The sequence below is a fragment of the Dromaius novaehollandiae genome, chromosome 3, assembly GCF_036370855.1.
Source record: "Dromaius novaehollandiae isolate bDroNov1 chromosome 3, bDroNov1.hap1, whole genome shotgun sequence".
Taxonomy (NCBI): Eukaryota; Metazoa; Chordata; class Aves; order Casuariiformes; family Dromaiidae; genus Dromaius; species Dromaius novaehollandiae.
Genome location: NC_088100.1, coordinates 26927357 through 26940624, shown reverse-complemented (window position 1 = coordinate 26940624; position 13268 = coordinate 26927357). Strand labels below are relative to the sequence as shown.

The 13268-nt window shown below is 38.2% G+C and overlaps 1 protein-coding gene across 1 annotated transcript in view; it reads right to left on the bottom strand.

The window, feature by feature from the left end:
* Positions 1-991: 991 nt before the first annotated feature.
* LRRC1 (leucine rich repeat containing 1) overlaps positions 992-13268 on the bottom strand; it is a 105121-nt gene continuing 92844 nt past the window's right edge. Inside the window, exons 18-19 of the mRNA XM_064508578.1 lie at positions 12343-12438; positions 992-1653 (exon numbers count right to left, since the gene is read on the bottom strand). Of these exons, the coding sequence (XP_064364648.1) occupies positions 1501-1653; positions 12343-12438 (249 nt within the window). The 3' untranslated portion in view covers positions 992-1500. The remainder of the gene's footprint in view (positions 1654-12342; positions 12439-13268) is intronic.

The window sequence follows — 13268 nt, the reverse complement described above, 5'->3', positions numbered from 1 at the left end:
TCTAAGATAATTCAAACTGGAATGTTTATGCACATAATAGTCTTTATTATTACAGCAATAGAAGATCTAAAGTAATGTTAATTTTGCAAAATGAATGAAAATTGCTTTAATATTCCTATTGCTGATAAGTTATCTTCAATTAAACAAATGAAAAAGCTGTGGGGTGGACACAATTGGGGAGTCAAGAAAAATCTTGATATCGTAAAGTGTTATTGCAAACTTTCTGCTCCCTCCTTCTCCAAAACAAAATCTCCCTTTTATTTGTAAGAGATACTGTTCTAACTATGCGATAGCTGTACTCTCCCAGGAACTTCCTAATTCCTGACAAGCCAGCTACCATCATTCATTCAAGTCATACGTGAATGATCATCTGTGAAATCATTCAGAATCTGAATAAAAGATGAGACTCTACCAGGTCATTAAATTACATTATATTTGCAGGGAAAGATACGCCTGGAAAAAAAAAAACACTTAATGCACATGAGAAAAAATAGCCATTATCTCCCAGTCTAGCAGGAAAAGACTCTGTCTCTGAATTAAGGCAGCACTGTAGAACCCCAAATAAAAATAAGTTCCAAAAGGTTATTCTTAAGCACCTTAAAATATGTTAGAAAACAGAATAGCAGTGAAAAGAACTAAAGGCTTTAACAGACATGGAAGAACATCTGCTCTTAAAATCCTTAGCTGCTGCATATATTTATACATGACATATCCCAATAAGGGAAAGTTAAGGTGTTCTGTTTATGTAAGTCAGGAGTAGAAATTAAAAAAAGCCTCAGACAACAACTAGAGTATAAGAAGCTGCTTCTCAGTCCTTTCTCAGGTGCACAGCTACATAAGATGCCTTCTGCACTTGGATCTAGTAAAATGTGACTTACGAGTCCTATCCAAATTCAATCTATGCTTGCAAAACTTGTTCTTCATTACATTAGAATGAGATACACAGCTCCAATGTAAATAACATTTCTCTGTGAAAATAATACCAGCACAATTTATAAGACAGAAAAAGAATTTTTATTCTGATAGAAAACAACGTTAAAAGGAACAATTCAAAGGAACCCACAGGTAGAACAAAGGGTAAACTACATCAACAAAACATGGACACAAGATTTAAAAAAAGAAAGAAAAAAAAACCTTACACAGTTGCTTTCACCATGTTTCCAAATGGGTAGAGTACCCTATGAAAAAACCCTTTGTCCCCTTCATCATTGCATTTAGCTGCTGTAAAATGCACTTTAGAGTGGGTATTGAACCATTTGGTGACATTCACATAACCTCACTCAGAACATCCTGTTTCGAGTGCACAAGCTCCGGCCGAAGGAAAGTTCAAGGCAAATAAATACGATCCTGGGTGCTGTTCTCCCCACCCCCCCCCCATTCAAATTGCTTCCTCTGCATAATGGTTTTTACCTACAAATAAGGCATAGTGGTTCAAGTACTACATTAAATTTAATCAAACAACAGAAAAAAAAATAAGCCTCTTTCCAGAAATGTAGTTTATTAGGGAGGGTAAAAAGCATTGTTCAGACAGTCTGAATAGCCATGGCCTTCTGTGCTGTCGGTTTCTTCGGGCTCAAAGTCCTCTGGATCTGGTGGCAACTGGTCGGTATCCTCATCAGAAGTTGACGGGCGTGTGAGGATTATTCGCGGTATCTTCAGGGATGATGTGAAAGATTGCAGAGAGGAGAGTGCAGTCAAGACCGGGGAAGTGTATAAAAGAAATATTTTAAAGGCATGGAGAAAGCAGGTTATGAGCAAAAACATGCAACAGGTGTAACACAGAAGAGCTTTTTGACAGGTGAACTACTCTACACCAAAAATTATATTGCTAATTAACCCAAAATTTAGACAATTTGCATTCCCTCTCATTAGCTATTTTTAAAAGACTTACTTAGCAAAAAATATAAAGAAGATGCTTAGAAAAATAAAGACAAGTAAATATGAAAATTATACAACTACTTTTTTTTCTACTTCACTATTTACAAAATCCATGCACTTTAGCACAACAAAAATTAAGGATCATAAAACCTCAGCACATAAAGTACAAACAGGATTCAGGGTAGCATATTAATTATTTGGCTTTGAAAATGATATAATTTAGCCTGGTTATTGACCAAATATTTTTAAAGGAAACGTTAAGAAAAAAAGACTTATGTGTCAATTCATTAGTTGAATAAATATTCTGCATGGAGTTGATTAATACTATCAATTTCTTCGCCAAGAACTTTATGTTCTTTGAGAATTATGTTGCAGTGTTTTAAAATTAATACCAAGTTGTAAATGATAGAAGAACAGAATGTCAGATTCTTGATATAGAGTAAAATAAAGCATCAGTTTGCATTAATCAATGGGTTATTGCAAATCTAACTCCAATGCATAAATCCTGCTTTTCCCCAATATTCTCAAAGTTTAGGACAAAACAATAACAGATAAGAGTAAGCTGAGATATCTAACAAGCATATAACAACACGCAACAAAGAATCCATTTCCCCAGTAGTCCGAAAATTTTAAGGAAAAGCAGCATTTCTTATGTATCAGAGTTAATGTTATTTTGTCATATTTCTTCAACTCTATATAAATGCTTAATGTTGTCACCATACAATTCAATCATTTATATTATTATATCCTTGCTGCAAGTTATTTCATTTTGGAAGTGACGCAAGTGCAGGGAGATGTTTCATGGCTGTTCACCTAGCCAGCCACTAGGTTTCTACATTGAAGTATCCTCCAGGCTCCCCAGAGAAAATTAGCTAGAGCTCCATCGGCCAGAAGGGGAGCGAAACCCTAGCTCACAGGTGGGCACGCTCCATGCGGATACTGATGTGCAGGTGTCAGTCTGCAGCTGAATCTCACCCACAATAGCTGTAAACTGTTTTTAAAACCAGGAGTGTTTTTTAAGTTATGTTCCCAGGTGTACCAAACTCCCAATTATATATATATATATATATATTATTTTTTTCCTTTTGCTTAGACTAAAGAAGATGCATTACTGGAAGCTTTACATAACCCATACTGGTTGGAACTACTGGCCAAGCCAATAACTCCTGGGAAGATGTGTTTCTGCCATGAACGCCTGACAATATTTTTATGCTCTCCACGCATCTTAACTCTGTTCATTGCTAAAAGATGCCTCTTTCTTAACCACAGCCAGCAGAGAGATGCTTCGTACTGCAGCAAATAAGCATCCTGTATGTACAGGTGGTTTTAACAGGTCACATTTTGAAGTTCTACCACCTGAGAAGCTAGAGCTGAGGTCTCTGCCCTACCTGAAGTTACTTGCAAAAATAACCAGACCAAGTTGTATTTCATTGAGCTCTCTTCAAAGCTCAAGGAAGATCTTTCTTTGAGTACTGTTCCACCTCAGATCAGATATGCCTGTGCTTCCCCCAGACCAGAAGCGCAGTTCATCAGAAATTCTGAAGGAAGGCACACTGGTGCTGCTTCTTCCTTTTGAACAAGGGCCCTTGGCCATTTTGATTGTCAGTTATTGAAACACTCTCTATGAGCATGGTTTCTACTCCCCAGAGATCCCACTTGCAAGGAATCAAATCTAATTTTCTAATAAAGCTTTTATTTGAACATTTCATTACTTCTGAAACCTGCTTCTTGCATACTGTCTTTCAAATATTATGATGGGACAAGATCCTACAATCACAATGTGAATTTAATCTATTTAATTTAATGAAGAAAATAAAACAAAAAAAAATCTGGCTGTCGGTAAGGGATAACCATAAAAATTTAAATTAACAACATGAAGTTCTTGGAAGTTACTCCACACAGATGCATGTACACACACAGTACTGATGCACAAAGGTCCTTTAGGGACTTTTTTGTCTTTTTAGGTACTCTGAAATATTCCTCACTTCAGGGATTACCATTCATTTTAAGTATCACACCAAATTAGTCCTCCTTTTTTTAAAATTACCTACATCTGAAAGAAACACAAATCTGAGGTTATATAAATAGTGACACAAGGGAACGAATCTCACAGCCCGTTCAGTTCCGACACGAGCAGCCTTTTGCGCCTCTCCCTGGGTTCGTTAGCATGCTGCAAGCTGCACTTCAGCTTTCACAACTTTGCTGAAAACCTCGTTTCTCCGCAGACGCTCACGGTCTGGGAATGCCCAGCGTGGGAAGCAGCGGTTCATCTGCGCGAGCCGCAGCCGAACCTGCCGCCCCGCTCACCGCAGGGCCATCCCGCCAACACCTCCCGCTTTAGCCTCTGCTGGCCCTCCCGGGCGCACAGCATTTCTATGGGAACTGTATCGAGAAATGAGCTGCGCTGGGGAAGTCTTTCATTCACATTATCTGATCTTTTATGCTGCTGCAAATGAAGCGGAACCAGCACCATATGACCAATTTGCCTTCTACAACCCAGACTGAATAGCTTCTCAGCCCAAAAGCGCTCCAAAAACTGAGAATCTACACTCCTGAGAGGAGACAACACTTGGCTCTAACCTACTGTAATCTTTCGGCATTCTCCCCAACAGACGAAGCCCTCCCATGCACCACTCACACTGCTTTGGAGGCATGCTGCTGAGTTTCTGCAACAAGCCAAATTTTCTAGTCCAAGCACAGCCCTCTCCTCTCACCCCTCTGCTTTCTGCACATCTCCCCGACCTCTCCCTGCCTGAAGCCCTAGGCTAACCCACACCGTCGCTGTCCCAAACCCTTTGCTCCTCTTCCCGCAGCAGTCGACTGCTGCGCCCTGTGCCAGGCTCCCCGGCGGGGTCTGAGCAGCGTGCTCTCTTGGAGCCCTGCTTTCCCCACGGCTGCATCAGAGCTGTCATCAGCTTGACAACTCTTGGTTGTGGATTGGGCCACCTAGGCAACTGCATGTTGAGAGCAAGCCCAATTAAGAAACAGAGTTTGCATTTTCCAAGATCTATCCCTCTACTTTCTCTTCCACAGTGTAAAAAGTTATTATCTCAAAAAAAAAAAAAAAAAAAAAAAAGCAAGAAACACACATCGTAGTTCTAACCATAGCAGCCTTTCCTTACTCACCGAACTATCCCTCAGCAACCCAGTACTCTCCATCACTGCCTTCAAATTGCAAATTGACCTTGGTTGCAGAAAAATCAGTATTTTGGTTTTGCCGACTTTTTTTCCCTTTTTTTCCCCCCTAAACAAGAAGCCTCAACATCTCTGAATTTCCATTATATTCTTTTGTCTGTTGTTCAATCCTTTTCTCATATCCACCGCTTCTCTTCCCAGAATCCCAGTGGGATACTCTCTTGTCTGTGCTTTCTGATTTTATGTTTATCTTTATTGACCACAGCTTTTTAATAGGTAGGTATTGCTGTTGGAGATTTTTGAGTATGCATATTTGAATATACATAGCTCACATACAAGAGGTCACAGCAAAGAGGAAGTAAGCTATTTTCATTGCCCATTATGGGCAGAGCAAGAAAGAGACACTTCGGATGGAAATAAGGAAAATCTTTCCAACACAGATAACTGAGCTCCAGAATAGTGTCCCTAAGGAAGGTGTGGAATTTCTTTCTTCTACCAGTAACTTTTTAGAAAAGTTGATTTTAGTGTAGGATGACAGATTATTTAGGACTCTGCGCTGCTTCATGCCATTGCTTTATTCCACTAGTTTTAGCAAATAGTGTCTAAACTTGTTTAAAATATTCTGTTGAAATTGAAAAGTCCTCCTACTCACTTTCCATCATCATGAACTCATTACTAAAATAACACCCAAAGCATCAGTCAATACAAAGCCATCAAAATATGCAAAATATTTTTTCAGAAAACTGTATAATTTATAATCTGAAATAGGTTATTATTCTCCTTTTTCCCTGAAAATATATTTTCAATGCCTAAAAAATTTTACAAAGGACATGTCCTGTACCAAAACCCGATGTATTTAGTACAAGAATTTCTTTTATTACCCTGTTTGCTTATTTCTTACATTTTGTCAACATAAACGCTAAGACTTCAAACAGTAAAAAGAGATCAGTTTCATTTCTGTTTATAACTGGGCGTAGCTATAAATCAGATGATTTCAGACCATCTCATTTTACAGAATTATCACCCTCTGTTGAAAGCTGAAGTCCTTCAGCTGAAAGAGACACGGGCCGCGTGCGCGCTCCCAGCCCACCGCAACAGGAAGCAAAACAAACCAGGTTAAATACTCGGAGGCACAGATTGAAATGGGATAGGAACAAATACACAACCAGATATGACGCTTCAGCTGAAAAGCAATATCTTGTTAAAACATGGTAACTGAAATGGCCTGCAAATATGTTAGCATCTGCTTAATTTTTAACTTCCAACTGTACATGTACATTTTCCTTTTCCACTTCTAATTAAATATTTGTCCAAAAGGTTACAGAACAGTCCATAAATCACAGTTCATTGTCTTTTTACAAAAAAAAACAAAAGAGAACAAAGCCCCTCATCTTTATTCTCTTTTCTAGACCTGCTTTCCCCTGACCACCTCCTTCAGACTTCCATACTCCAATCTTAGCAGGACCAGAAAGCTATAACGACAAGGGTCATGGCCGAAACACAAGCCTCACATAAAAGACTTAATCAGCAGTGATAGGTCAGAGAAAAGCAGAGAGCCAGGCCAGCCTTTGGGGAGATGGGCTGCAAATCGCAAAGTGAGAGGTCATGTGAAGGGCTAAGGTTTGAAAGAACAGGGGCAGGGAAAAGGGATTTGCATTAGCCTTTCTGAAGAAAAACAGACATACTTTTAACCCTAGTTCAAAGAGATCACTTTTTAAAGAAAATATCTCCCAGCTAGGAAACAGCTCTAGGAAAGAAATCTGCCTAGTTTGACTACAGGTATCTAAACAGTGTATATATTTTTAACAATGGATCTTCACTGACACCAATGCACAGTCGGATTGTATTTGTATACTTCAGCTAGGGAAAATAGGGAAAAAAAACCCTACCTAGCTGAGAGCACTTGTAGGGTTTTGCATGAACCTCATGAATTACTTCACTGTTTCACACCTGAACTAATATACTATTATTTGTCCTTACGCTTGGAGCAGCAACACTATGCTCAAGCACTGCTTTGGCACCGTATTTTTGAACTCGCTATATTTTTTTTGCTTGCAGCAGGCTACTGAGGGCCCTGCGCAGAGGCCACGGCATGAGCCCATTCCTCTTCCATGAGCCTGTCCCTCTCCCCACACCATACTTGATGGTTTGCTCTAAAATTTAATTTAGCTCAGCGTGGTTTCCTGCAGGTTTGATACACCAGACAAGTGCTCACTCCTGTTCGCTTTCCCCTAAAATTTACTCTGTGGGAACTTTCTAGAGATCGATATCTCTTAGAGGCCAGGTTTAAAACTGGAGTATTTTCTTCGCCTTTTATTGGGATAGTAGGACAACACTTTGAAGACTTGATGTCTTATCTATCCTCCCAGTGTGTGTGTCCTATTATTTGGGCATGCCACGTTTAAAGCTAAGCTTCTTTCCCTTCTTTTTATATGGTAGTCTAGTGCCTCCCAAGGGAAATGCAAAAGGCAAAGAAAGTAAAGTCAAATTTACCATCACATTTTGCAACAGACAAAAATGAAGGATCAATGCATCATGTTGTATCTGCAATTCCCTTGGACACAAAAGGCTTCTGTTCTACTCAAACTGCTTATGAAAATTGTCCTCACTCCATTTCTTTCATCTTCTGACTTACCACTGGATGATGACTTCTCTGACATTTTGGAACCTTGGCCCGATGCTATAAAAACATTTAAGAAAATGCATAACTTTGACTACATCAGGAGAACAAATGACTGAAAAGATACTGCCTACATGAGCAATGCTATGTTTGTACCCACATCCCAAGTTACCAATTCTTCGATTTTCAAAGATACGCTTATCACTACTGTGGAACTAAGTGGTCACACCTGAACACCTGCAGGAACTCAGCAACAGTATCTTGTTCTGCTGAATTCCCACAAAATCCATTAAGATGACTAGTACAAAATCCTCCACCTTTCATAAAGTGAGATATTGCTGATCACTTGTGTTAGTGTGGTAGGTTAAATAGGATATATATTCTATTTGATTCTCAAATCATATGCTAAGTCCTGCCACATGACTTTTGGCGCCCTGTTGAGTCTGCTTCTCTCTTATCTGTATTTTTGCTTATATTGTCTGCTATATGATAGTTTTATTTTGTAGATTTTTTTTTGTAATATTGAGATACTTAAATATAGCATATTGAAAAGGTCAATTAATGATTAAAATGATTTTTTGCTATTAATGCTATTTAGCATATTCAATTACTTATATAAAAGTGCAACTTCAACAGCAGAAGGAATTGAGAAGGAGATGACATGGCAAGTAGGGGGATGGTGTCAGAACTGAGGTGCCATTGCTCATTCCTCCTACTAAAAAATCTTAGACAGGAGATAATTAGGGTTTTAAATATTTCAGGATTATTTTAGCACCATACTTAAGATCTCCTGAAGTTTACACTATCAGTATAGGTTTAGCTAAGCCAACAAGACTCCACATGAACTGCTTTGCAAGAATGTAAAAGCCTGCGCAAGATGCAAGGCAATAAGGAATCAGATCCTAACTTCTAAAACCACCTTACTAAAACAAGATGAAAAAAAAATCTTATCTGACAAAATTAAAAGTCACAAAAATATTTTGAAGAAGAGATAATGCAATTTTCCATAGAAAACTTGAAGACTGAAAATATTACATCATACAATATTAGCAGAATACATCAATCAGAGTACTGCCTGTGAGCAACGCTTTTATTGTTTGAAACAAGTTTAGGAAGAAATCTATCTTTGAAGATGACATAGACATTCTGTATCCCACTTCAATTGTCTTCTCAGGACGCCTCTCTGAGCTGAGTATTCTACTATTCTTCCTTTCATAATTGAAAGGGATAAGACAATGACTAAAGAAAGAAGAGAAGAAGATTTATCACATTTAAACTGTAAGATTAAAATTTTCTGATATGGCAAGAACAAAACTACCCATATGAATAGAGAAAGGTTTTGATACTCGCATTGCAGAAGATTCTTAACTGGTATGAGTGCATCAAGACTTTTTCCTGAAAAGCCTACATCAGCTGGAAATGAAGATGATAGATCTACTTTGATTCTCATCAATGTAAGGCTTCTCATGACTTGCATCTAAACCATGTAGGCAGAAAGGCGGCTGCCTATTTATTCTAGGAGCACAGTATATGCTTATTAATCTTCTGCAGACACTGGAACATTTCACTGCATAAACTTTGACATACACTATAGGTTCTGTCATGCTAAGTATTTCTTCTGTTTTTTTCATCATATTCAGGTGAATTTGATAAGTATCTATTTTTAAGATGGCAACCAAACAATTTGCTTTGTGGCTTGAATAAATTCTTCAGATTTTTCATTACTGTGCATCTCTGTTATACAATCAGTTTTCATTGATAACTCTTAGTTTAAGCTTCCTTGAAAATCCTGGATATAATTGATACCAACATATCTGGTGAACTATATGAAAAAATCTCCTCAAGGAAATTCAAGGGACAAAGACAAAATTAAAGTAAATAGTATAATGGTAAGAATTAAGGTGAACTATTAAAGTATTTAATAGATGTCTAATTTCTATAGGACCAAAAATGGATCAGAGAAGATGTGATGATGTACTTCATGAAATGATAGGAGATGCTGAAACATGCTGACACTCTCCATTCGATTTTGGATGGGGAATCCAAAAAGCTGGAGATACTGATCAGCAGATATTGGTGGAAGAGTCAGATATTGACCAAAAAAAAAAAAAAAAAAAAAAAAAAAAAAAAAAAAAAGCAGAAGCATTGTACACTGTTGGTTCTATGCTTGAAAAGAAGATCAGGTAATAAGATATAATAATATATAAAATAATATATAATTTTAATTAAAGTTTTGGGTCCTTTACATTTCAATAAAATGCTCAACCATAATTAAAACCAAGAGCAGTTCTAATTTTTCCCTTGTAAAACAATGACTCAGAGTGAAAGAACTTTTCATTGTTTGTCCAACTAATTACTGATCATTCAAACTGTCATGAAATCTTCATGAAATCTTAAGGCTGGCACAAAGCATTAGGATTTTGATTTAGCTGGACTAATTAACAATTCAAATGAGCCTTTCAAAGGAATTTAGAGCAATCAGGCCTGCGAAGAACAGACAGGAAAACTGAATAAGGCAGCGACATCATCCTCCGTAACACCACACTTGGAGACAGTACAGACAATGGCAATAGGTGGCTAGAGGGCTATGGCTGGCAAGTAAGAGACAGAAATTACCACAAATAGCATGTGCAAAGAGGATGTTTATTAAAATTCAGTAAAAATAAATATATGAAGACAGATTCCCTGGAAGGAGTTATGATACGGAAGAGGGGGAGAAGGAAGATGGGCACTGCAGCAGCTCATCCAGCACACAGTTCAGCTTGTGCAGGAAGAAGAAGAGTAGCCTGAAAGCTCCTTTGTTACCATGCTTTCCTCCTGCTCTTTCCAACCCTCCCTTCAGGCAGATGCAGCCACCTTCTCTTGAAGCCTAGTCAGAAATACAAAGGAAACTATTTTTCCTAGACTTTTAGTAAAGGAGAAGATTCTGTCCTGCAATAAGGACCTACTGACCATTCACTAATCTGAACACTCAAAGCATGTTCTCTGTGAGAGCCCAGCACTGTAATAGTCTTCCAGACTATTAAGACTGTTGATGAAGAACAAGAGGAACTTCACCAGAGTAAAGCCAGAGCAAGAACAGATGTGGTACTGACCAGTTCCTGGGTCAGTAGAAGACTAATACTCCTGAAAAGACCATGATCCTGAAGACTGACGAATGCTGCCCTAGGCTAAAAGCAATGACATGCATGATTTGCTTCAGCACAAAGATTTTCATAAAGAATATTCTTATAAAAAACAGAAAAACAAAGGTTTCTCTACAAGAGAATTTCTGCACTGACTCGTGAAACACCTTCAGCCAGTTTGAAGCCCTCTGTGTGTGTCGCCCTAAGGTAACTAGCTTCGTCTTATCTGCCTCTTACTCTTCTTACAGCTGAAGAGCTTTGGAGGGAGGCAGGGAAACCAGCTGCATTATTCTCCCAGAAGCACACAACACAGAAAACGGTCATCTCCTCTTTTGGTAGAAAACTCCAGAAGTCAGATACTGCTGCAAAGGATTCAGGCTACTAGCACTGTATTAATCAACCTTTTCAACAGTAGTCGACCTAATGGGAAGCCTCACACTTCCTGCAATATGGGTTGAGATCATAAAGAAAACAAAGTAGAACTTAGAACTGAACCAAAAAAAAAAAGTTCACAACATGGTATTGGGGACCAGAGGTCTCAAAAATAAGTTTCTTTAAGTTTCATGCAAATAAGCAATTGGATAGAGAAAAAACGTTATTAGCCCCTCACTTGGAAAAAAACAGCAGCTTAATTTAACCCTTCTTAAACAGCAACCTACATGATCTATTTGCTTATTTTCAGTTAACTAACAAATCATATTATTTTTAAAATTTCAGATGGTTAATAGAAACTGAATGTGGTCTTATGATTAAAGTCTTTTATACAACATATGAACTAATGTACCGAACTTCATTTTTTGCCATTAGTTGGGTTGTGAGTGGCTATTCCTGGAAAATAAAAAAATAAAAATAAAATAAAGCATTCCTCTGGCATTCGCGGTAAAAGAAACAGTTATTGCTGCCTGGTAGCTCAGGCTTAGTTAGTACTTGTACTTAGTAATTGTTTAGATACCTTGCTCCAATTGCATCTTCCTAGTAGAGCCAGGATTGTAGGTGTGCAAGCAGACACCCATGACTGGGGTAGATCTTCAGAAAATTTATTTTTACAGAAGTACATACTCTGCAAGCTCAGCCATTGCCTTTTACGACATTTACGGTAGGCTGCATCTTGTCTGACATTAGTCACCTATAACATGGATGTGCTTTTTTAGCCTGTCATGCAAGTTCCCTCCCAAGTCAAAAGATAAAAATGATCACTCCCAGACAGCAGTTCAACCCCTCTCTCCTAAGAGAGGCACCCTGGAGATGCCGCTCTTTCCATCCACTGGAGAGGGAGTCCAGACAACAGAATATACACTGAAGTCGGAGGAAACGAACGCCATCCTTACAGTGCTTCCAATGATCTGAAGTCTTAGACTGGTGATTCACCAGCAACTAGGCTCCTCTGGGCACCGAGTCCTGACTGCAGTGACAGCCACCAGTAAATGTGCAGTGGGGTCATTGCTCTTTGGTGTATGTTCTCCTTTTTACTCAGTCACACACAAGTTTTGTGCCAATCGTTACTAACTTTACTAGCATTAACGACAGACAACACAAAGTATTTAGCTAAACATGACTCGTTACTTGCTTTGGCATCTTACTTACCGTTATGGCATGGTTTGCTGCCTGGAAGGGGCTGCTCTTAGGTGAAGCTTCAGCAGGACCAGCATCAAGGACATTTGGTTCTGAAATGGGGGATCCCTTTAAAAACAAAGGAGCAGAAATGCTTTTTTTCTTATTCCGAACACTATTTAAAAAAAGAGCAATTCCCGCCCTCTCAGGTGAGTTTAATGAACATCTAGCCCCATTGCTGTATAAGGTTGCATGAAGATGACAGCAAATAAAACAGCAATTCTTCTTGCTGTTCTCCATTTTGGCTGAATACATTGTATGTTTGAACTGTTGAAATGGTCAGTTCTGGAATAAAAACTCGTAATACATAAAATCAAGAGAAAATTCTGGTTATTTGCACATGGATCAGTCCTGTGGTCAAACATCAAAACTCCTATAGCCCACCGGAGTGCATTAATTCCTTCTCATCTCCCAGACATACACAAAGCAGATGTTTTTCCTACATTCTGTAAATAGATGAATGATTCTGCCATCTTGTGGGAGAAAGAGAAAACATAACTATTTGTTGGTAACAACAGCATGACAGAACAGTACTGAAATTTCTTCTCTTTTTACTTATCTCACATACTAACTGCTCAGGTCTGTTAATTTAACAAGTGTGTTTCAAATAGCTCTAGAAATAGGAATGAATTATAGTTTTATGAAGGCACAGGAGCAAATTGTTTGATTTTCAAGATACTGACTGTACCAGAAACTCTGCTCAGAAGTTAAGGGTACAAGAACCAGAAATCTTGCTTTTTGTGGGTTTTTTTTTTTCCTGATAATCTGGTGATATGAAATATTTAATGTCTCCCTTACATTTGTTAAAATAAAAAAGTAAGGATAGTCCTTTATTAAAAGGAAAAAAGTAAAACCCTATGTAATTAAATGAGTAATTACCCTTTCAGAAATTTTAAACT